Below are 25,176 nucleotides of genomic sequence, written 5' to 3' on the forward strand. Positions count from 1 at the left end.
AGAGGCTGAATAGACTGGGACTGTTTTCCCTGGAGCGTCGGAGACTGAGGGGGTGACCGTACAGAGGTTTTTAAAATCATGAGGGGTATGGATAGGATAAATAGATGAAGTCTTTTCTCTGGGGTCGGTGAGTCCAGAACTATAGGGTGAGGGGGAAAGATATAAAAGAGACCTAAGGGGCAACTTTTCATGTCGAGGGTGGTACGTGTGTGGAATGAGCTGCCAGAAGAAATGGTGGAGGCTGTTACAATTAGTGCATTTAAAAGGCATCTGGATGGCCAGAAGAATAAGAAGGCTTTAGAGGGATATGGGCCAAGTTCTGGCAGATAGGACTAGATTAGGTTATGATATCTGGTTGGCATGGATGAGTTCGACCAAAGGGTCTGTTTCCGTGCTGTTCATCTCTGACTCTATGACTATAAGCACCTCCCTAATAAAATGATTTGCAGAATCAGCTTGCATTATCATCTTATGTAGAGAGAGTATGACCACATCGAGGGGAAAAAAGTTCTCCTCTCCTTTCAAAGCCTTTTGCCAATTGTTCTGAATCCATGAACTCTGGTTACTGACCCACTTGAGGAAATTGTTTCTCTGTACCTATTCTATCAAAACTCTGATCATCTTGAAACCTCTTAACTTTCTCTACTATAAGGAAAAAAAGGATCACACTGATAAACCTCCTCCTTTCCAATATCTTTACATCTTTCCTGAACTGTTGAATGCAAAGTTGTCCACAGTATTCCAGCTGAAGTCTAACTGTGTTTTATGATGTTTTAACATAATTGCTTTCCTTTTGTAACTTATCCCTTTATTTGTAACTCGAAGTAACCCAGTGTCTTATTGTTATGATATGGGATAAACCCTTCTGCTAAATTTAAAGCAGCAACACCGAAAAGATTTATTCCCTACAGTAATCTGTGAAAATCTGATAGGCCATGAGCTACTTAAAGTAAAAATTGACAACTTTATTTCTTAAAGTATAACAGAGAATAATTAACTGACAATTATTTACAACTCCTTCCTCTAACCTCTATCTTTTACATTCCCCTCTATAATACTGGTCCGATAAAAATCCCAATTGAGATTTATAAAACATAACTTCTTATCTCAAAACTAGGCAGCTTTTGGTTCTTCTCTGTATTCCTGTCATCTTTTCTTCTTCTTGGGGACTCTGCATCACAGGATACTGATACATAAAGGTACCTTTAAGCAAGCTATTTTTCCGGCAGTCTTTACATACTGACGGCTTGGCAGGTCTCCTCCCAACTGTTAAAATTTCCTGGTCTTGTACCCCCAAAGTATCGGCTTGTGTCATTGGCTTTTAAGATGGTCAATATATTCAATTCAAACTTGATTGAGGTTGGTATTTTGGGGTATAATTTAAACTGATTAGTTGAATTTGAATTTGTTTTTGTCTTCAGGCAACCAGCTAATCGAGTTATTCAACCAAATGTTGCATTACATAATTTTTTCAGAACGTTTGGCTCTGTCAGGTAGTTCTACTCGCAAATAATTTCCTTAATGTCACCTTAATGGTTTGTGTATATGGATACCAAAGTGTCTCCACTCGTCAACATATTTTACAAAAATCTGCTCTTTATAATATATTTTGTCTTTTCATCCTTCCCAAAAGTACATCACTAAACACTTCTCCACATGTAACTCCATCTGTCATGCTTCTGTTCAGACCACCATCCTGTCTTTTACCTTCCTGAAGCTGAAAGTTAATCTCATTGCGTGCTATTTTGGCAAGTTTTGCAATACCAGCAAACATTTTAATACTGCTGTGTTCTGCTAAATCTACTGTAGAAAAATTGGGCAAAAAAAGTTGGTCTAAACCTGAATCTTTGGTAACTCCATTACAAGCCATCACCAGGTCTGAAAATCGTCAATTGGCTCCAACTTTGCTTCCTCCTTTTGTGTCAATTTCATAAACATATCACCACCGTCCCCTTAATTTCATAGATTTCCATCTTCTTAATAATCTTCCTGTTTGGAAGAAATTCAGTCAAGAACCATAAAAAGTCCATATGTACAATATTTACTGCACTATCTTGATCAGCCCTTCTCTTTTGTCTCATGAAATAATTAAATCAAGTAAATTTGATTGTACTTCCATTTAATAAATTCATACTGGCTGACCTTGATTAATTCATACTTTTCCAAATGAAAGTTTGCTGTTGATAACAATATTCCATAACTTCCTGACAACTCCTGTTAGGCTAGCTGGATTGGTTTCCTATTCATCCTTTGGCCATTTTGTGAGTAATATGAACAAGGTTGCACTCCTCTGGAATATTTTCGTTATCAGGCTCAGCTGTTTGTGCTTAATGTATTTGGAAAATGTGTTGAGATTTGTTTTAAATTGCCTGCTAATCTTTTTAACTTCTCTTTGCCACTCCTTTTAGTTTTAAAATTGAATTGTCACAAAAAGAACCCCAGCCGCTACACTGTCATTTAAGGAAGGAAATCTGCCATATCTATTTATTTTAGTCTGTATGTGACTCCAGACACTTGGCAATGTGGTTGACATTTAATTTCCCTCTGAAATGGACAAACGTATACCACTGCTAACTTGTAGGCAAGTTGGCTGTGCTGCAATGTTGCTTTGTCAGCAAAGCCCACCTCCCATAACTTAATTTTTAGAAGGTCTCATACTGTGCCATATTCCATTTGAATTGTTTCTTTTCTCAAAACCAGGTCCAAATGGTACTTCATTAACAAAACCAAAATGTTGCTGATGCTGGATCTATATAACTTAGAAGGCAGCATCTTTAGAAACAAGTGAAACAGAACTAATGTTTCTGTTATCACTTTTAAGGATAATGGAGTTCTTGAGAGTTCAAATGAAGATTTGCTGACCTGAAAAATTATCTCTGCCTAGTTGCTGCCAGATTTACTGAGTACATCCAGCATTTTTAGTTTTTCTTTCAACACTTGGACAGGAGATACATTAATAAAGAAAGTTTCCTGAATTCCAGCCAAATGGAATTCTGGGGCATCAAGTATGCTTTTTTAAATTTTGAACAGTAATATAGTCCTCAATCAGTACTTCTGTAGTCCATCTTTTCCTTTCCAATCATTTTGGAATGCTTGATAACCAGGAATATTTAGCGCAATTTTCTAACATACAAGGAAAATACTTTGCATTCTGGAGATATAAAATAAAATAAAGTTTTTGAAGTTACTCGGAAGTTTGGGCAGCATATGTGGGAAGATAGACTGAGTCCAATATGACTCTTGTTCAAGATTCAATTCTTATTTGGTTTGGGTCTTGTCTCACTTAATGATTAAGTAAATCAGTCTTTGAAATTCCTGTGGAAACTGCTTTCTCATTTCTACCAAAATGGGAAGATTTTTGGCCACTGATGCTAATTAGAGCTGTTCACTTTAATAGTCAGATTAACTCTATACCCCACGACTCTAACAGAAATGTTTTGTATCAATCAATTCTATTTTTCAGCTTTTCAAACAAGGGTAATATTTTAAATTATTTTTTAAAATGTTAAAAGTAAATCAAAAACAAAAGCAAAGGCACAATATATGACTTGAAAACAAACACTGAATTGTGATATTACATCTAGCTTTATTGAAGCATGTTCATGGCTTGGTAAATGGATTTATGAATGTAACGTTGAGGAATCAACTCCTATTATAAACTTCAGGTGAAGCAGAGGGTGACAGGATGTACAGATACAATTCCGTGTTTCAAGTCATATATTGTGCCTTCGCTTTTGTTTTTGATTTACCTTTAACATTTAAAAATATAATTTAAAATATTACACCAGTTTGGAAAACTGAAAAGTAGAATTGATTGATACAAAAAATGTTGTTCAGTGTCCTGACAAGGAAAATGGAGGGATTAAAATGGCTCCTACCAGCAGGTGCATATATTGATGGTGTAACAACTTCACATCACAAATGTAGGAAAACATATTTTTAACTGAATATTTAACCCAAATGTTCGCTGATGTGACTTGCAGGAAATAACATTTTGTGGATATGAAATGTACAGATGTAAGTCATATAAACTGTTAAATGTCACGAGGACAGTGCTCTGCTAATGAAGTAGTGCTAGTTCCAGAATCATTGCAAAAATTGAAGATATTATAAAATGAGCAAAATTATCCAATTTTTCTGTCTTTTAAACTAAAGTTGACAAAAAGCACAGACCTGGTTTCTTTACTTAACCAGAAGTATTGTTTATCATAAATAAATAGATTCTAGCTGCAAATAACTGATTATGACTCTATTAATTAAAATTTTAACTGCTTATAAACTGTTCCTACACAGACGTACAGATAGATAGTCAATGGGAAAAAATAACATCGGTGAAAGGAAAGATTGGGAAAGTAGTTCAATTGTCCCTTAATCACTAGGTTTGCTGAGATGGTCCTTTTGGCTTCTCCAGAAACTTTCAGTTGATTGCAGAAGGTATGGGGTTGCTGGGGTTCATATTAAAAAGCTTCTGGCCTACTGGTTAAGAACCTCAAGCTTACAGCAATTGCTGAGTGAAACATTAAACTGGCTTTCTAAGAACCTAAGGTGGTTTCCGTAGAGAAAAAAGACTGCTGTCATCCTTGTGGAGATCTGATGACTTCTTCCAAAAACATTCTCACCCGCAAACTGTTTTGCTATCTGGAAGCCAATCACTTAGTTGTTGGCAGGCAAAATGCCTTTGTCATTAATAACTCGTCACTGGGCTATACCAGATGCCACTTGTTGCTGGCTAAAACTCCATTTGTAACTTGATTCTATCCTGTCTGCAATCCTTATCCCCACTGCTTAACGCACAATAGCGTAAATGGCACTTAAAATGAGATTTAGATTATTTGCTTTTAAAAAGTACAGCAGTCTTTCAGCAGTCTTTTTTTTGTCCTTTTACCATTTCACTTCATAATCAAAAATTAAAAATAATAAAAAGACATCGTCTTTGCCATACATTTTTGATGTGTTTTCAAGCTGTGTCCAAACTTATTGATCACTGATGTGTGCAGAGCATTATTGTTATTCTTGATAATCTATTTGTTCGCAGGTTGCCTGAAAGCTTTCCTGAGTTGCGGAATTTAACTTGTCTCTCCCTGAATGACATCTCCTTACAAGCGCTTCCTGAAAATATTGGAAAGTAAGTTTTCTTCACTGTGGTATGTGTAGTTCAAAAAAATATCAAATCATTTAGATATTATTTATTATTTAGAAATGTTATTCCCATAATTGTTTAGAACCTCCACTAACACAACAGTTAGTGCAAAATAACTAAATGTCGTTAACTGGCAGTAGTCACAAAATGTACGTTTTTTTGTCTTTTGAAAAAGGCTAAGTCAGATGAGGGATCAAAAAGAAAACAGTCCAGTGGATCCAGAGTAGAAAGCTGAAATGCCAAGTTGGCACTTAATTTCTAGTCTCACTAAAAAGGAGAACACTATTAAAAGACACAATAGAAGATGAAAGGATAGAGACATTGCCTGTGGTAAAAATGGATGAAAAAGTGGTATTTGAATTGCTCCCAGTGCTCAAAGAAAAGTCACAAAATAGGATATATTGTAAGTTGCTGGGGAACATAAGAATAAAAATTATGGAGATTCTGGTCACAATCATTCAGTTCTCCTTTGACATGGGAGTGGTGCAGGAGAGTTGTAAATGTTATTACACTTCTTTTTAAGATCGTCAAGCAAGATAAGCATGGTAAATACAGGCTAGTCTGTCTGATATTTGTGGTCGGGGTTAATCAAAGACCACCCACTAGGACACAACTGTTTGTCACTTCGAAGAACACAGGATTTTAACAAACAGCCAACATCAATTTGTTCCAAGTAAAGAATTCAAAGAGGGAAGTAATCCAAATGTTGAAAAGTATATGAAGTATTCTGATGGAGGAGATAGGGAACAATTGTTCCAGTAATCAAAGAACATCAGTTTAAAATAATTACAGGTTATAGTCAAACAGGTTTATTAGAAAACACAAGCTTTCAGAGCCACGCTGCTCCTCTAGATGCTAGTGAGAGGGAACCTCAGATACAGAATTTATAAGTAAAAGAGCAAAGGGTCATACAACTGATGCGAACGAATTAAACATACCTAAAATGGCTGTTAAGTCTTTAATCATTTGCAATGGAGCTGTTGGTTTCAATTGATTAATATGCAAATCCCAAAATTTCTTTCAAGTCACTGCCCCGAGATAACTTAAGATTTTATCAGTATACTCAATATCAACAACTGCCAATTTCCAGGCCCCATCCTATAACTCATCCGCTTCGTCATTGATCAAGTCTTTACCTTCGACACTCTGTTCTTCTTCCGACATGAGGAACAGCCGTGGGGACCAAATTTGCCACCCAATGTGCCAATATTTTCTTGCACAAGTTTGAACATGACTTTTTTGTTGCACAGGACCTCTGACCAACACTAGATACCAAGTACATTGGCAGCATTTTCTTCCTTTGGATTCATGGTGAGGATCACCAAAGTAACTGAATAGTGCTATCAACAAGTTTTATCCCACCATCAGACTTACTATGGACAACTCTTTAGAATTTGTCTCATTCTTGGACACATGTATCAAGGATGGCCACCTCAATACCTCATTCTACCGCAAGTGTACAAATAACCTTGTGATGCTGGTTTTGAGTTTTAAAATGGACGATGGAACCTGGTATATGTGGGATTTTTTTTTTTTGAATGATCCAGAACAGATTATATGAGTGCAAAGAGAACAGAATTAATATTTGGAAGGAATATTAATGTTAATTTTGATAAAAATGTCAGTTAAAAATCACAGTCTTGGGGAAGTACAAATTCCTTGGGTTGTTGGTACACCTAAAGGCAAAGGGCTGAACCTTGTATTTTTTTGGCCAGTGGTGAGTTGCATCAAGTTTTATGGAAATTTTTCTCTGAGGCCTAGTGTTTTTTTTTTTGCTGTATCTTGCCAAACTTGTATAATTAACTATCTTTACCATCCTATTGGCAATCCTGACTTTGATTCCAAGCTCAACTTATCACATGCCGTTCCTGGAACTCAGCACTATTGGGATAGCCAAAATTAACCCACATCATTTTTAAAAGCCATGCACCCACATCATTTTTAAAAGCCCATTATACACTGGAGAAAAGCTATTGGTTTGAAGCTGCTTTGCACTTTTCCTGACATTGGACCCCAACATGATAGATGGGGAAATTGTCACCCTGTTGAGCGGCAGGGGCCTGGAGGACTGCTTTTAGGTGTGGTGCAGGTGTGGATTTCGACATACGCCAGGATCAGCAGAGGAAGTCACAATGCCAAATCATGCCATTTTTGTCTGAGGTTGCCAACCGAATTAAAGCAGTCTTTGCTGAATGTCCATCAATATAGCACGATTGTCAATTGCATTCGCAATTTTACCAGCATATATCTTGTCTCTACCTCATATTCACTCTATATCTGCTATTGTATCTGCCTCCTGTCAAAGCTCATGCTCTTATATAGTCACTATTGCCTTCAACATCTTCCCTTGTTTTCAGTCATCCAACTCACGTTCTGACACCACTAACCCTCTATAGCAACTACCTGCTCATTACTTGGATTGCCTTCCATTCTGCACTAGAAATAACAACTGTGCCAATTGCTTTCATTTCTCTGAATACCTATGCCTTATTCTTAGAGCTAAACAGGCAAAAAGTGTCAAAGTGGGTAGAGGGCATATTGTGCTCCTCACTGCTGTGTACAAAGCATCCTGACTCCAGTGCCCCAAGTGGCTGGCTGACTGTGTTCAAACCTCTGGATTGGCATCAGAGGCTGCCCTTGACTTAATGTGCTGGGCCCCCTGACTGAGGGCTGTTACTCTTGACTCCGCTGAGGCTTGTTGACATCTGGCTTAGTATTTGTGCTAAATCTGAAGATAAGATAGACATAACATGAGCCTGATATCTTTGGCGGAGGGGATTGGAAGTGCAAATAAAAACAAGGCAAACCAGGGATAATTAGAGTATCCAGGTAGGTTCAGAGTGAGTGAGTACTAAGAGAGCAAGCTGAAAGCCCAGTGATGCAGTCTGGCCCAGTCAAATAGCTAGGTGTGGGTCCCTGCACAAAGTCTTTGCAGCAGGATTGCAATGATAGTTGCCAGTTCAGCACTGAAATGCAGTAGTATCCTGGAAGTGGATCTGAACTGTGCCATGAAGGTTTTAGAGGCTGGCACATATCAGATGCCGATGTGTGTGCCTAGTGCTAATGGAACGTGCCCTGACATATCAGTGACCGGTGTCTAAGAGCAAGCAATCAGCTGGATTTGCCGGATACCTGCTCTGATTTCCATGACAAATATTCTTTACTTCCAGCTTGTTGAGCACGTTTGATAAATAGGAAGCTGAATATTAGTGAGGCAGACTGAGTTGTCAACAAGGTGTTTAACAAGCAAAAAATCCCCTTAATTGGTGACTCATTGCTGCCCAGCAAGAATATTGCAGTACTGCTTATAACATAACATAAGAACTAGGAGCAGTGTAGCCATCTGGCCCTTTGAGCCCACTCTGCCATTCAATAAAATCATGGCTGATCTTTCTGTGGCCTCAGCTCCTCATACCTGCCCTCTCAGAATAACCCTTAATTCCTTATAAAATGCCTATAGATGGCATGAGATGCTCCCTTTAATCAAAATCAATTTTGCCGGGCACCTCATCCAATTCTGCCACAAATTTCATTATAGCTCAAGATACTCAGACCTCTTAGTCCACCCTTTGTCTTTGCAATTGGTGAGAACAACTTGTTGCGAACCTGAAGAAAGATATTGGCATCCAACAATCTCTGCGCTGTGAATTTCACCTTCTCTGACAATTTGTACTCTTATCTGCCACGAGAATCGCCGTGATGTCATCAAGTAGGCTAACCAAACAATTTTCACATGCAGCAAACTAGGAGATAGAATTCACTTGCTATTCTTCATCTTTACATTATTTTAAGCAATGAATGAAAGACTGGGATGTCACATGGGGTGAAGGAAGAAGCTGAAATATTAAACTTCTTTTTATTGTTTTAGCTATCGCAGTGTATCTATATTTTAGTGGGGAAAAATAATATTCCAAACTTTTAAACTTGCTTTCCAGGGCTTGAGAGGTTGTTTAATCGTAATTATGAACTCAACGTGCTATTAAATTCTACCCTAGATTACAGGAATACAAGTTAATGGTCTATTAGGTGCACTCTTATGTTTATATTGTTTCACCTAAAGCTTTCTTCCAGTTTGTAACAGTTTTCTAGAAATTTTACATTGAGACTGATGGTTTCAAAATGGAGCTTCATACCAAATCAGTATTTGCTAAGATTTACATCTGCAGCCCCTTGAACATCAAATGCTGTGGAGTTGCAACGATTTATTGTCAGCATCTTCTGTATTTATATATTTTAACTGCATAGATGCAGAATACAGAAACTGCTGTTAGTTTTGCAGTTGTTATGCAGTGAATGCGGACAACGTAGCTGTCATTGCAACTATTTGCCAAAATCTGCTGTTGTTTCAAAAGGCTAACAAGACTGCGGGGCACTCTGGAATTACTGGGAATTTGAAAAGCATGTGGTATCACACAAGGCCCTCTTGAAAGGAATGCATTTTTGGTCTAATCTGCTACATCATCATCTTTTACCCTGCCTCTTCCTATTACTGACTTTCCTGTGTACAACCAGCATCCTGTTTTGTTATTTTTTGTTTTAATATTTCCAGGATTTTTGATTCCAGTGCAATATTATCAAATCGACTCCACCCATTATCGCTCTTTGAATGAACAACTTTGTGACCTCAGTTTTGTTTTGTTTTGGCTTTGCTAGTGTAAACTAGCTGTCCAGTGTAATGCTGCAGCTTATTTTCTAGAATTAATCTTTTTTCTTACAAAATATTTTAAAATATTAAATGTTACACTGTTATTTCTGCAGCAATTGTTTACACAAACTTTTCTGAAATGATGTTCTCGTCCTTTCTGTTACCGGCTTAGTTACTCATGTGCAGTATTATTTGTTTTAACTTGGAGATGCCCATTTTATTATATCCAAAATGCTCCGCTTGACTTCCGACACCTTGTGAGGTTAAAGTCTTGGAAATAATATGTCTAAAACCACAATATGATCCTGCATTTTTAGGCATCTGATTTATTACTACATTTGCAATGCCTGTTTGTTTTCCTTCATAAGCCACCTAGCCTTGAGCAGCAAATTAGTAACAAAAGCTCACGGGGTGGAGTGGGGGGGAATATTTCTTGTGTAAAACGTTATAATGTAAGGTGTGGTTAATAGACCATTGACTTGTATTCTGTGGAATCTAGACTAGTTGAAAGGACCAAATGAAGCTATAAGAAGCATCAGCGAGGTTTACTTCACTAATTGTGCATGGTGTCAGTGCTGAAGATAATCAGAGTTCTATTATTTTATAATCTGTTTAAAATCTGATTCACATCAACTAATTCTGTTGTTCTTCATTCAAGTTTCTCTTTTTATGCAATTCTAATTTTGAATGTAGTTCTGCCATGAGTGTATTTTGATTATTAAACCAGTAGTTGAGCACTGTGACTGTAGATTTAAATGGCTGTGCTCAGCAGTGATTGGAAAGCATTCTAAATGGTTCCATTTCTCACTTATATTTGTACCACTATTAAGCCAGATCATGGTTTGTCTACCTCAATTTCATTTTTGTGCTCTTTCCCCCCTATCTCTTTATGTCTCTAATATTGGAAATTGTTCATTTCAGTTTTGTACATACTTGATGAATGAGCTCCCATAGTTCGGAGTTGGGTAGTGAATCTCAAAGATTCACCATACTGAGTGATGTAAATTTTCCTTGTTTGAGTTCTAAATGCCTGTGCTTCGTTCTGAGACGATGTCCCAGAGTATGGATGGGAAACACCCTTCCTTACATCTACTCAGTTGAACCGGTGGATAAATTTGTATTTTCAATTAGATCACCTTTGATTTCTCTAAGATCTGGAGAATACAGGCCCAGTTTCTTCAGTATAGTGAAACTTTGCGGTTCTCTATGGCAAATATATTTTTCCTTGGGTCAAGAGACCAAAACCGTATGAATGCTCCAGCTGTGGTCTGTAATATTTCTGTAATCAAATTCTATTGCAACAAAGACTCTCTGAATTGCTTGCTGCACTTGCATGTTTGTTTTTAGTGACTCATGAACGAGGACAGCAAGATCCTTTGGGCATCAATGCTTATCAAACTATTAGGAAATGTTCTGTTTTTCCTACTAAAATGGATAACTTCGCATCTTTCCACATGATATTACATCTGCCATATTCTTTCCCACTCACTTGGCCTGTCTACAGTTCCTCTTGAAGAGTGATTGCAGTTTCTTTACAACTTGTGTAATCAGAAAATTTGGAAATAGTACATTTGGTTCCACATTCAAATATTTGAATTAGATTGTAAATATCTGGGGCCCAAGCAGTAATCCTTGCAGTACCCCACTGGTCATAGCCGACAACGTGAGAATAACCCATTTATTTCTCTCCTGCTTTTTATCTGTTAACTAGTTCTCAATTCCATGTCATCTAATTTTGTTTACTTGGCTCTTGTATGGGACGCTATTGAAAGCCTTCTGAAAATCCAAATACAGTACACCACAACCACTGGGTCTCCTTATTGATTCTGCTAGTTCTACCCTCAAAGCAAGGCTCAAAGCCTTTGCAGTGTCTCCAACAATTTCTTGATAGTACATGTAGTGAATCAAATTAGTTTAGATTGGAGGAGGCTGAAATGAATCATTTACCAGGCACTTCTGACCGAAGATTGTTGCAATTGCTTCAGCCTTGTCCTTTGCATTGATGACTGACCTCCTCCATCATTGAGAATGAGGATATTTGCAGAGCATCCTCTTTGAGTTAGTTATTTAATTGTCGTCTACCATTCACAACTGGATGTGGCAGGACTTTAGGTCTTCATTCAACAACCAACAATTCAGATATGATAAACCCTGTCTATCACTTGGGTGTGCAGTTTGACATACAAGTAGACTTTATTTGTAGCTTCATGGTTTGACACCTAAGTTTTAGGTATGCTTGAGTGCTGTTCCTGCACTCTTCGTTAATCTGGGATTGATTCTCAGTCTTGATGATGCTCGAGTGGGAAGACTTTGCAAGATCAACAAGGTTGAATTTGCCATTGTTGTTTTCGCAGCCTTAATGCCAGGTTGTCCTTTTTTTCTCATTTGAGATTTTTTTAATGATTGGTAACTGATTGGCTTGTTAGGCCATTTCAGAGGGCACTTAAATCTTAACCATCTTGCTGTGGGTCTGGAGTCACATGTTCACTAGACCAGCTAAGGACAGCAGTTCCCCTGCCTGAAAGGGCTCAAATGCACCAGATTGTTTTTTATACAAACAGCAATGGTTTAGTGGTTATTGTTATATTTTAATTTCCAAATTTTTATTTTAAATTCAGATTCCAACATCTGCCATGGCACAATTAAAACCTCGGTCTCTAGAGCATTTTCTATGTGTCTGCTTTACTAGTCCAGCCACATTACCAGTTATGCCATCTCCTAAATAATAGATGCTCGCATTTCCCCTAGACTGACGTCAAGATAATAGGTCGTAGTTCTCAATTTTCTCACTCCTTAGTTAAATATCTGTCCATTTGCGATCATCAAATACTATTTCAGAATCTATGAAATGTAGGAAGATGACTACCACCGCATTCATAACCTCTACTTTCACCCTTTTTAATGAAATGCATGTGTTATAGCATGAGTCACTGGAACCTTTACGTTGAGTTAATACAACTCGGGTACTTATCTTCCCTTTATTGTCTTTTCTTAATAATTGGTGTCTATCCCTGTTGACTAGGTTGTTATGGATGTTATTGGGACAACTTCTAAAATACCCTGTTGCATTTTTGGATTTGCATTTTCAGTTGGAAAATGCTTTTCTTTAGATAAAATGAGCAAAAGTTCCTTTTAGTACTGCACTTTGTCTACAGATGTGTTTACTATATTTAGAAAGATACTATGAAGGATTTATCTGGATTTTAAGCAGATTATAGGTTTTTAGTAAATTTGACTAATTCATACTAGAACTCCGATTTCTCCAGTTTCCTCATTTCCCTTCCCCCCACCTTGTCTCAGTCAAATCCCTCGAACTCAGCACCGCCTTCCTAACCTGCAATCATCTTCCTGACCTCTCCGCCCCCACCCCACTCCGACCTATCACCCTCACCTTGACCTCCCTCCACCTATCACATTTCCAAAGCCCCTCCCCCAAGTCCCTCCTCCCTACCTTTTATCTTAGCCTGCTGGGCACACTTTCCTCATTCCTGAAGAAGGGCTTATGCCCGAAACGTCGATTCTCCTGTTCCTTGGATGCTGCCTGACCTGCTGCGCTTTTCCAGCAACACATTTTCAGCTCTAATTCATACTAACACAACTAAGGATGGTCATTGCAATGTCAGTAGTTTTAAAAGCCTTATTATTAAGAATAAGGGTGACTTGGGTTAACAGTAGTCAAATGCATGCACGAGGGATTGAATAGTCTACTCCTGTTCTTATGTTCCTAGGCGCACTTGGTTTTAAGGAACTTCTTAAGAAGGAATTAGCAAAGGAATTCCAGACTTAGCTAATTTTGATGGCTGAAGATATGGGCACCAGTGGTAAAATGTTTAAAATCAGGAATGCTCAAGAAGATAGAATTGAAGGAAGGGATATCTAACTGATTCTAGGATGGGAGGAGGTTCTCGTAGGCAGTCCCTCAGGATTGATGATGCGTTGCTTTCATTATGGTTTGATGGGTTCTGAAATGGTTGAGAAATTCAGTGTATGATTGGTAAACTCTGCCACATGGAGAGTAAGTGGTCCTTGCAGGGTTGGATGCATGAATTTTTAAGAATAACTTTCCGCGTGTGATGCCTTCCTGAATGGACCTTGTTTTTATTTGGTCACAGATCAGAGCTCCTGTGAATCAAGTAGGATGCATTCAGGACATCATGAAGGCATTTCTGCTGTCCTTAGGGAGTTTCCTACTCTGATGAGTTCAGGGTAGAACAGTTACTATGGAAATCTAATGTCATGTATGAGTGACATGTGTTTATAGTGATTAGCACCTTGATGTTGGCCAAGTTAACTTGGGAAGGGAGTGTTGCAGTTTAATCGCCTATCTTGCCAATGGATTTGGAGGAACTTGTGAAGCCATAAATGGTTTGAGGTGACAGCTGTCGGTTAGTCAAATATTTGCAGGTAGGAATATGGTGATTAATGCTATCTGATTACCCTTGACTTGAGTTATGAGTTTGTCACCCTGGTCCTCAAGTACTCTATTCCTCGAACAGTTATAGGGAGAGGCTGACTAGGCTGGAGTGTTGGAGGCTGAGAGGTGACCTTATAGAAGTTTATTGAGTCATGAGGGGCATGGATAGGGTGAGTAGCGAAGATCTTTTTCCCAAGGTAAGGGAGTCCAAAACAAGAGGGCATAAGTTTAAGGTGAGAGGGGAAAAGTTTAAAAGGGACCTGAGGTTAACTTTACCATGCAGAGGGTGGTGTGTGCAAGGAATGAGATGCTAGAGGAAGTGTTGGAGGCTTGTATAATGACAACATTTAAAAAGCATCTGGATGGGTATATAACTAGGAAGGGTTTAGAAGGATGTGGGCCAAATGCTGGCAAATGGGAGGAGATCAGTTTCGGATATCTGGTTGGTGCGGACGAGTTGGACCGAAGGGATTCTATCCATGCTGTATGACTCTATAACTCTGAGCTGAAGGCCAAGCATATGCTGTTTTAGCCTTTGTTGAAATGTAAGACGTTTTTATTTTTGTGCGTTGTAAAATAAAAGTTGTGGACTGAAATGAAAACAATTGTTTTAAAACTCGTGCATTAACAAATTGCTGTGAGATTGCTTTTAAAAAGTAAGCAACCTGACACATGGAAGCATTGTTTAAATAGCTACTTAAACAAGCAGTAATTGAAGATTAGGTTGTTCTGTATTCAGATAGAGGTTTGGTTGGTAACAAGAAGTTGATTTCTATGGCTAAAAATCATACAGCGTCAGGTTATAGTCCAATAGGTTTATTTGGAAGCACTAGCTTTCTGAGCCCTGCTCCTTCATCAGATGGTTGTGGAATGTAAGATCGTACGACACAGACATTTTCGCACATGTTTACAGTGTGTTGCAACTGAAATTATAGATTGAAAAATACCTGGATTGTTCGTTAAGTCTCTCATCTTTTAGAATTACTATATTGGTTTGGTTCTTTCACATTTAAATCCCAGACCTTTTTTTGAAAAGTTACATTCTCAAGTGAACTTTAATAGGTGCCATGTTGTCTCAGATAATGCAATGAAGGTGTGAGGTGGCCTGTGTGAAGTTTTCTGTACCTCAATGTTCAGACTGATTCTATTTCTAAAAAAGGGATTTACAGATGACATTTTTCTTCCTCTGGACCTAAGACAAGGAGTTACTGAAACAACTACATCGTCATATTAACGAATTTCATCCCATCATCAAACTCACCATGGACTACTCTCTGCTATCTGTCTCATTCTTGGACACATGCATGACTAAGGATGGGCATCTCAGCATCTCACTCTACCCTAAACCCACAGATAACCTCACAATGCTACACTTCTCTAGTTTCCATCCAAAACACATTGAAACAGTCATCCTCTATGGACAAGCCCTATGCATACACAGGATTTGCTCATATGAGGAGGTACATGACTGGCGCTTGGAAGTATTGAAGGATGCCCTCATCAGGACGGGATATGATGCTCAACTCATTAACTGCCAGTTCCGACGTGCCACAGCAAGAAACTGTAATGACCTCCTCAGGAGACGCACATGAGCTGCAACCGAAAAAGTTGTTGTCCAGTAATTCCCAGGAGCCGAAAAACTACGCCATGTTCTTTGCAGCCTGCAACACATTATCAATGAGGATGAGCACCTCGTCAAGACCTTCCTCACGCTTCCACTTCTCACCTTTAAACAATCACCAAACCTCAAACAGATCATTGTTTGCAGCAAACTGCCCAGCTTTCAGGACAGCACCATATAGCCCTGTCACAGCAGATGCTGCAAGACCTGTCAGTGTTGACATGGATACTACCATTACACATGAGGACAGCACCCACCATGGCAGGTACCTGTGTGACTTGGCCAATGTTCTCTATTTCATACGCTGCAGGCAAGGATACACAGAGGCACAGTATATTGGTGAGACTGAGCAGAGGCTGTGGCAATGGATGAATGAACACCGCACAACAATCAACAGACAGGAGTGTTCCCTCCCAGTTGGAGATTGCTTCAGCAGTTCGGGACATTCGACCTCGGACCTTCGGGTGACCATCCTCCAAGGCGGACTTCGGGACAGGCAACAACATAAAGTGGCTGAACAGAGGCTGATAGCCAAGTTCGGTACCCATGGGGATGGCCTCAACTGTGGGACCTTGGGTTCATTTCACACTATAGGTGACCCCACTACACTAGTTGAAACTTTATTGCTGGAACAGCACAGCAGGTCAGGCAGCATTCAGGGAACAGGAGATTCGACGTTTCGGGCACAGGCCCTTCTTCCTGAAGAAGGACCTGTGCCCGAAACGTCGAATCTCCTGTTCCCTGGATGCTGCCTGACCTGCTGTGCTGTTCCAGCAATAAAGTTTCAACTTTGATCTCCAGCATCTGCAGACCTCACTTTCACCCCACTACACTACTCTCGCTATCGTGCTGTCTCGCTCGCCTTCTCGCACTCTCGCACTTGCTGTCTTGCACTTGCGCTCTCCCTCTCTCGTGCGCTCTCTCTCTCGATGTTAACTCATATCTCCCCCTCCCCCATAGCGCGCGCACACAAGTTTGTGAGGTGAATTTGTACTTGAATTATATTTTGTTTTGCTCAAAAACTGCATGAATCAATGTAGGATTCTGTAAATTCCTTTCTTAGAAATAGAATCATTTTGAACACTGGGGTACAGACAGTCTCACACAGCACCTCACACCTTAATTGCATTATCTGAGACAACATGGCACCTATTAAAGTTCACTTGAGAATGTAACGTTTTTAAAAAAAAAATTCTGGGATTTACATATGAAAGAACTGAAACCAACAAAGTCATTCTAAAAGATACGAGACGTAACAAACAGTCCAGGTCGCTTTCAATATAAATTTCGGTTACGTCACACGAAATGTTTGGTATCATTGTGTCTTATGACCTTGTACTCGACAACCATCTGATAAAGGAGCAGAGCTCCGAAAACTAGTCCTTCCAAATAAACCTGTTGGACCCAGTGTTGTGTGAATTTTTAACTTTGTCTGTGGACCACTAACAGGTTTTCATTGACAAAGGCCTTTTACCTGCCAGCAACCATATGACTGATTCTTGGATGACTGAACTTTTAGGGATTGGGGAAAAAAATACGGAGGAGTCATCAGATTTCCACAGCTTTTAAGCTGTTTTTCTCTTCTCTGCAGACAAAATTCATGTTCAGTCTGAAAGAGACCAGTTTATTCTTTCTTCAGTTGCTGTAAGCTAGTGCTTTTAGCTGATAAGTCAAATAACTATTATAAATGGACCAGCCACTTTTATGCCATGTACAAATTCGTGGAAGCATTCGGGAGAGGAAACTTCCTAAACAGCATGAGCCAACTCAACAGATCTTGTGAACCAAATCCATTACACTGCTTTCACAATTTTTTCTCCAGCCATTCTTTTTTACCCATGTCTGCCAGACAAATCTGTCTGTGTATGCAAGGGGACTGTATGGGGATTAGATTTTTAACTAGCTCTGTTATATTACAACGGTTTATAACTGCTTACCTGTAGTTAGAATCTAATTGCTTGTAATAACTAGCAATTCTTGTTAAGTGCAGAAACCTGGTCTGTGCTTTCTATAAACCTTCATCTAAAAATCAGGTAAATTGGGGAATCTTTGTGCACTTCTTAAGAAATCTTTACATTTTGTGACCACTTGAGGAATAGTGGAGCTTGATTTCCAGCACACCACCCAATGAGCTGTGACAGAGAGTAGGTACTCAAGATATAGATGTTGGTCCATTTTTACTTGACATTGCTATTTATCTTAATCGATGAAAGATTAGAATTAGGAACATTTGGGCATGGAAGGATTTGAAAACAAGTTAAAGAATTTTGATGTTGAGCTAATGCAGCCAAATCATGCTAATTGATGATTGATGAGTAGAGGGTGTAATGTGGTGGGTATCCTTCACAGGAAAAAAGTGACCTTGCTGTGCTTTTCCCATCATTGTACCTCAGCTTCAATCTGAATGAACCAATCAAAAATGCACTTGTAAAATGTTTCCTATTCACGTGTCTTGCCATCCTAGAATGTTTCTTGATTGCAGGTTCTAACTTATTGCCATGGTCAGGGTTGTATTTCTCTTGGAAAATCAATTCCCCCTACACACTCCCCTGGACAGTAGTGGATGAAAATCTGATGATGCTGTTGGCAAATCCTTTTAAATAGTACGTCGGGTTCCAAGAGATCAATTGTGTTTGGGGACTCTCCAGTCCGGGGTACAGACACATTTCTGTGGCCAGCAGTGAAAAATCAGAATGGTGTGTTGCTTTCCTGATGCCAGGATCAAGGATGTCTCAGACAGGGTGCAGAATGTTCTCACAGGGGAGCGGGGCCAGCAAGAGGTCATTGTCCACATTGGGACCAACGACATAGGAAGGGAAAAGGTTGAGATTCTGAAGGGAGATTACAGAGAGTTAGGTAGGAATTTAAAAAGGAGGTCCTCGAGAGTAGTAATATCTGAATTACTCCTGGTGGTACGAGCTAGTGAGGGCAGAGCAGATGAATGCATGGCCGAGGAGCTGGTGTATGGGAGAAGGATTCACATATTTGGACTGTTGGAATCTCTTTTGTGGTAGAAGTGACCTGTACAAGAAGGACGGTTTGCACCTAAATTGGAAGGGGACTAATATACAGGCAGGGAGATTTGCTAGAGAAACTCGGGAGGATTTAAACTAGTAAGGTGGGGAGGTGGGACCCAGGGAGATAGTGAGGAAAGATTTCAATCTGAGACTGTTACAGCAGAGAACAAGGTAGAACTGATCAATTAGACTGTATTTATTTCAATGCAAGAGGCCGAACAGGGAAGGCAGATGAACTCAGGGCATGGTTAGGAACATGGGACTGGGATATCGTGGCAATTACAGAAACAAGGCTCAGGGATGGGCAGGACTGGCAGCTTAATGTTCCAGGATACAAATTCTACAAGAAGGATAGAAAAGGAGGCAAGAGAATAGGGAGAGTGGCGTTTTTGATTAGGGATAGCATTACAGCTGTGTTGAGTGAGGATATTCCTGGAAATACATCCAGGGAAGTTATTTGGGTGAAACTGAGAAATAAGAAAGGCATAATCACCTTATTGGGACTGTATTTATAGACCCCCAAATAGTCAGAGGGAAATTGAGAAACAAGCTTGTAAGGCGATCTCAGCTATCTTTAAGAATAACAGGGTCGTTATGGTAGGGGATTTTAACTTTCTGTGACACCTGTGTCTCAGTGGTTAGCAGTGCTGCCTCACAGCACCAGGGTCCCAGGTTCGATTCCAGCCTTGGGCAACTTTCTGTGTGGAGTTTGCACATTCTCCCCATGTCTGTGTGGGTTTTCTCCGGGTGCTCCAGTTTCCTCCCACAGTCCAAAGATGTGCAGGTCGGGTGAATTGGCCATGCTAAATTGACCATAGTGTTCGCTGCATTAGTCAGAGGGAAATGGATCTGGGTGTGTTATTCTTCAGAGGGTCGGTGTGGGCCGATGGAACTGTTTCCACACTCTCTGGAATCTAATCTAATGTAATCAAAGAGAGATTGGGACTGAATAGTGTTAAGGGTTTAGATGGAGAGGAATTTAAGTGTATAAGAACATTTTCTGATTCAGTTTGTGGATGTACTACTAGAGAAGGTGCAAAACTTGACCTCCTCTTGGGAAATAAGGCAGGGCCGGTGACTGAGGTGTCAGTGGGGGAACACTTTGGGGCCAGCTACCATAATTTCATTAGATTTAAAATAGTGATGGAAAAGAATAGAGCAGAGCTAAAAGTTGAAGTTCTAAATTGGAGAAAGGCCAATTTTGATGGTATTAGGCAAGAACTTTCAAAAGCTGATTGGGGGTAGATGTTCACAGGCAAAGGGACGGCTGGAAAATGGGAAGCCTTCAGAAATGAGATAACGAGAATCCAGAGAAAGTATATTCCTATTAGGGTGAAAGGAAAGGCTGGTAAGTATAGGGAATGCTGGATGACTTAAGAAATTGAGGGTTTGGTTAAGAAAAAGAAGCAAGCATATGTAAAATATAGACAGAATAGATCGAGTGAATCCTTAGAAGATTATAATAGAAGTAGGAGTAAACTGAAGAGGGAAATCAGGAGAGCAAAAAGGGGACATGAGATTGCTTTGATAAATAGAATTAAGGAGAATCCAAACGGTTTTTGCAATTACATTAAGGACAAATGGGTAACTAGGGAGAGAATAGGGCCCCTCAAAGATCAGCAGGTCAGGCAGCATCCAGGGAACAGGAGAATCGACGTTGGTGCATAAGCCCTTCTTCAGGAATGGCTGAAGAAGGGCTTATGCCCGAAATGTCGATTCTCCTGTTCCCTGGATGCTGCCTGACCTGCTGCGCTTTTCCAGCAACACATTTCCAGCTCTGATCTCCAGCATCTGCAGACCTCACTTTCTCCCCTCAAAGATCAACAAGGCGGCCTCTGTGTGGAGCCGCAGAAAATGGGGGAGATACTAAATGAGTATTTTGCATCAATACTTACATTGGAAAAGGATATGGAAGATATAGACTGTAGGGAAATAGATGGTGGTACCTTGAAAAATGTCCAGATTACAGAGGAGGAAATGCTGAATGTCTTGAAATGCATAAAGGTGGATAAGTCCCCAGGACCTGATCAGGTATACCGTAGAACTCTGTGGGAAGCTAGGGAAGTGATTGCTGGGCCTCTTGCTGAGATATTTGTATCATCAATAGTCACAGGTAAGGTGCCGGAAGACTGGAGATTGGCTAACGTGGTGCCACTCTTAAAGAAGGATAGTAAGGACAAGCCAGGGAACTATAGACCAGTGAGCCTGACGTCAGTGGTGGGTAAGTTGTTGGGGGGAATCCTGAGGGATTGGATGTATGTGTATTTGGAAAGACTAGGACTGATTAGAGATAGTCAACATGGTTTTGTGCGTGGGAAATCATGTCTCACAAACTTGATTGAGTTTTGTGAAGAAGTAATAAAGAGGATTGATGAGGGCAGAGCGGTAGACATGATCTATATGAACTTCAGTAAGTAGTTCAACAAGGTTCCCCATGGGAGACTGGTTAGCAAGGTTAGATCTCTCGAAATACAGGAAGAACTCGACATTTGGATGCAGAACTGGCTCAAAGTTAGAAGACTGAGGGTGGTGGTGGAGGGTTGTTTTTCAGACTGGAGGCCTGTGACCAGTGGAGTGCCACAAGATTTGATACTGGGTCCTCTACTTTTTGTCATTTACATAAATGATTTGGATGCGAGCGTAAGAGGTATGGTTAGGAAGTTTGCAGATGACACCAAAATTGGAGGTGTAGTGGACAGCAAAGAAGGTTACCTTAGATTACAACAGGATCTTGATCAGATGGGCCAATGGGCTGAGAAGTGGCAGATGGAGTTTAATTCAGATAAATGCGAGGTGCTGCATTTTATAAAAGCACATCTTAACAGGACATATACATTTAATGGTAAGGTCCTGTGGAGAGTTGCTGAAAAAAAAGACCTGGAGTGCAGGTTCATAGCTCCTTCGAAGTGGAGTCGCAAGTAGTTAGGGTAGTGAAGAAGGAGTTTGGTATGCTTTCTTTTATTGGTCAGCGTATTGCATACAGGAGTTGGGAGGTCATGTTGCAGCTATACAGGCCATTGGTTAGGCCATTGTTGGAATATTGAGCGCAATTCTGGTCTCCTTTCTGTTGGAAAGATGTTGTGAAACTTGAAAGGGTTCAGAAAAGATTTACAAGGATGTTGCCAGGGTTGTAGGATTTGAGCTATGGGGAGTGGCTGAACAGGCTGGGGCTGTTTTGCCTGGAGCTTCGGAGGCTGATGCGTGACCTTGTAGAGGTTTACAAAATGATGAGGGACATGGATAGAATAAATAGGCAAAGTCTTTTCCCTGAGCTGGGGGAGTTCCAGAACTAGAGGGCATAGGTTTAGGGTGAGAGGGGAAAGAAATAAGAGACCTAAAGGGCAACCTTTTCACGCAAAGGGTGATACATGCAAGGAATGATCTGCCAGAGGAAGTAGTGGAGGCTAGTACAATTGCAACATTTAAAAGGCATTTGGATGGGTATATGAATAGGAAGGGTTTGGAGGGATGTGGGCTGAGTGCTGGTAGGTGGGACTAGATTGGGTTGGGATATCTGGTCGGCATGGATGGGTTGTACCGAAGGATCTATTTCCATGCTGTACATTTCTGAGACTCAATGACTACATAACTCCTGCAATGGGACTTGACTTCTTTTCATCCATGACTGCTGCATCTGAAGTAATTTGTTGCAATGCTTCATTGGAAGATGAAAATACAGTTATGTTCAGAACGAGATTGGAATTCTGAACGAATAAGTCATTGAATGGATAGTTTTAATTAGTTTTTTGTCCCCTCAAATGATTACTTATTAAAAATGATCTGGTGATTTTTAGGTTATTTTAGCTGTGCGGATTATGGTGACAGTTGTTACGGCAGACAGTGCACTGTGATTGTGCCCGGCTCCAGTATTTGAAAGTTTCCAAGTTCAGATGTATTCTAATACATTAGTTTAATCCTGTTTCAAAAATATGAAGTAAGTTTCAGATGAGTTAATATATTACTAAATGATGAATTATTATTCATATCAAAGTGGCTGAGCATGCAAGCTAGCATAAGCTAATCAAAGCCATTCATCTGTGAAGGGCACACTATTCCAATATAATCTATTGAGAATGTCATACCTAAGAATATTGCTTATATAGACTTTTAGAATACATTTGATATGACAAAGAACGATATGTTAGCGATAATAAAAGCATAGATTGGAAGTACTTGGAAGTTACCTTGCAACATTGGTTACTGATTTGGAACAGGAGACAGAGTTGGTCTAGGGGTAGTAGACCCTGGCAGAATGAGACTTCACCAGGGGGCTTCCCCGAGGTCCACAGTCGTGTTTCAGCTTTACAATACATGTAACAATGTCTAAACGAATAAAAATTGTATATTTGATTTGAATTCTTTTCTGCACTTTGTATTTAATTATGTTTTTTCTTACTGTTTCAGTCTTATAAATTTGGCATCACTTGAGCTAAGAGAGAATTTACTGACCTTGCTACCAGAGTAAGTGCAATGGAATTTTTGTCTATTTTTGTAATTGTTCACCAATATAAGTGGAAAATTATAAGTGATGCAGATGAAATTAAGTTCCTTGAATTATAATCTAATCTAAAATTATTTGAATTAAAGTTTGTAATTTCTGATTAAATACTTCCAGGATTACTTGAGTCAGGAAATCTCCTGAGTTCATTATCAATAAGAAACTGTTTCCAGTGATTGAATTTGTTATTTTGGATAGTGAGGTTTCTTAGCTCCTGTGCCATTGGTGATCTCTGTTCTATTCCCGTCAGTGTAGAGAGATGGGAAATTTTGGGAAACATATTGTAAAAGTATTTTTAGCTCTTGCCCTCGGCTAGTGAAAACGAGCTTGAATTTGATGGGAGATGGTCTAATTCTGCTTGTAGCTCATGTGCAAAGGGTCTACCCTAGTAAATCACAGGAGGGGTCCAGGTTCAAGTCCTTGTGTCAACTCCTACCTGCAGATGGGGGCTGCACATTGACTGGTACTCTCGTTCACTAATGGGGAAGAGAATTCAGCTATTCTTCTCATTGCAAGTGAAAAGTACTTATGCGGACATCTGACTGGGGGGCAATGTAGGTTATCCATGATGTCTGAGTGAACAGAATTCTGACATGACCATCCAGATACACAAATAGTAACCATGTGGGCAGACACTGAGAAGCTGTTGGTGCCTGTGTGGGTTATGCTATTAATTGAACTGGTGGTGATAGAGAGGCTTCAGGGGCCTCCTAATTGATAGAAAATTCTGCTCCCAAGTAGCTCGACTCTCTCTGGATGGAAAAAAAATCTTCAGGAGCTGTGTGTGTGTGTGTGTGTGTGTGTGTGTGTGTGTGTGTGTGTGTGTGTGTGTGTGTGTGTGTGTGTGTGTGTGTGTGTGTGTGTGTCCCCTAAATTGCCAAGCTTTTAATTTGTACATGTTCATAGTTCTTTCATGCACAGATTTGTGATCCACCATTAGTTGAATAAGTCCAGAAATTGGTTTGTGTGTTTATTGTTAAGAATTTCAAACTGACATGGCTATTTTGCTATATCCTTAAATTTTCATTCTCGTTCCTATTTACGGCAACACAATCGATGCGTCAAAACTACTACTTAAATGTAAGAAGTGTCAACTAAGTTTCAAACTAAATGCCTTTTGTGTGGATAGTGACTTTCAAAGCTACAGTTTTCTGCACCGATAGATACTACATTTTGTTTATGACTGTAAAATGTATAGTGTGACCGTTATCAAGTCCTGTTCAGTGTCTGCCGATGTTAACTGCTGTCACAAACCTTATGGGTAAATGATATAACAATCAAAATGTTGATGCTGAGAAGCCATATTATTTTGCAGATCACTTTCCCTTCTCTGCAAATTGGAAGAATTGGACCTTGGAAACAATGAACTATATACTTTGGTAAGATTTGTTTTAAGCAATGGCAAAATGAAAAATCAGCAAGTCATATGCTATCGGTGTGATTTTTCCTTTCATTCTGAGTAAAGCTTAAGTGAATCATTGTGTTACGTACCTATATTGCAGTTAGCAGCAAAGGAAGCGTTCTTACTGCTGATCTCAACGGTTGCAAATGAAGGTCTGACAATCTTTGTGGTAGGAGTTTAACTATGCTCCATGATGGTATAAGTCTGTTGCCAAGTCAAAGGAATGCCTTGGTGTCAGGCAGCAGTGATGTCAGCCAGCCAGTAAACAATAAATTGAAATTTTATCAGACCAAATTCAGAAATTAGAAGCACTTAAAATCCTTTCCTTTTGAATTTATAATTTCGGATGGTGAAATAAAGATATGACTGTATTAAACTTAAGGTAAACAGACTTTTTAAAAATGTTGTTATAACTTTTAAAATCGTTATAAGGCAACTT

The 25,176-nt window shown here is 39.5% G+C and overlaps 1 protein-coding gene across 3 annotated transcripts in view; it reads left to right on the forward strand.

The window, feature by feature from the left end:
- lrrc1 (leucine rich repeat containing 1) overlaps window positions 1-25,176 on the forward strand; it is a 187,640-nt gene that overhangs the window by 65,101 nt on the left and 97,363 nt on the right. For all 3 annotated transcript variants that reach the window (XM_087978426.1, XM_043679493.2, XM_043679501.2), the window contains exons 4-6: window positions 5,036-5,125; window positions 23,242-23,298; window positions 24,651-24,714. In XM_087978426.1, the coding sequence (XP_087834552.1) occupies window positions 5,036-5,125; window positions 23,242-23,298; window positions 24,651-24,714 (211 nt within the window). The remainder of the gene's footprint in view (window positions 1-5,035; window positions 5,126-23,241; window positions 23,299-24,650; window positions 24,715-25,176) is intronic.

The sequence above is a fragment of the Chiloscyllium plagiosum genome, unplaced genomic scaffold (genome assembly GCF_037043375.1).
Source record: "Chiloscyllium plagiosum isolate Xiang-an unplaced genomic scaffold, Cpla_swu_hap1 HiC_scaffold_3, whole genome shotgun sequence".
Lineage (NCBI taxonomy): Eukaryota > Metazoa > Chordata > Chondrichthyes > Orectolobiformes > Hemiscylliidae > Chiloscyllium > Chiloscyllium plagiosum.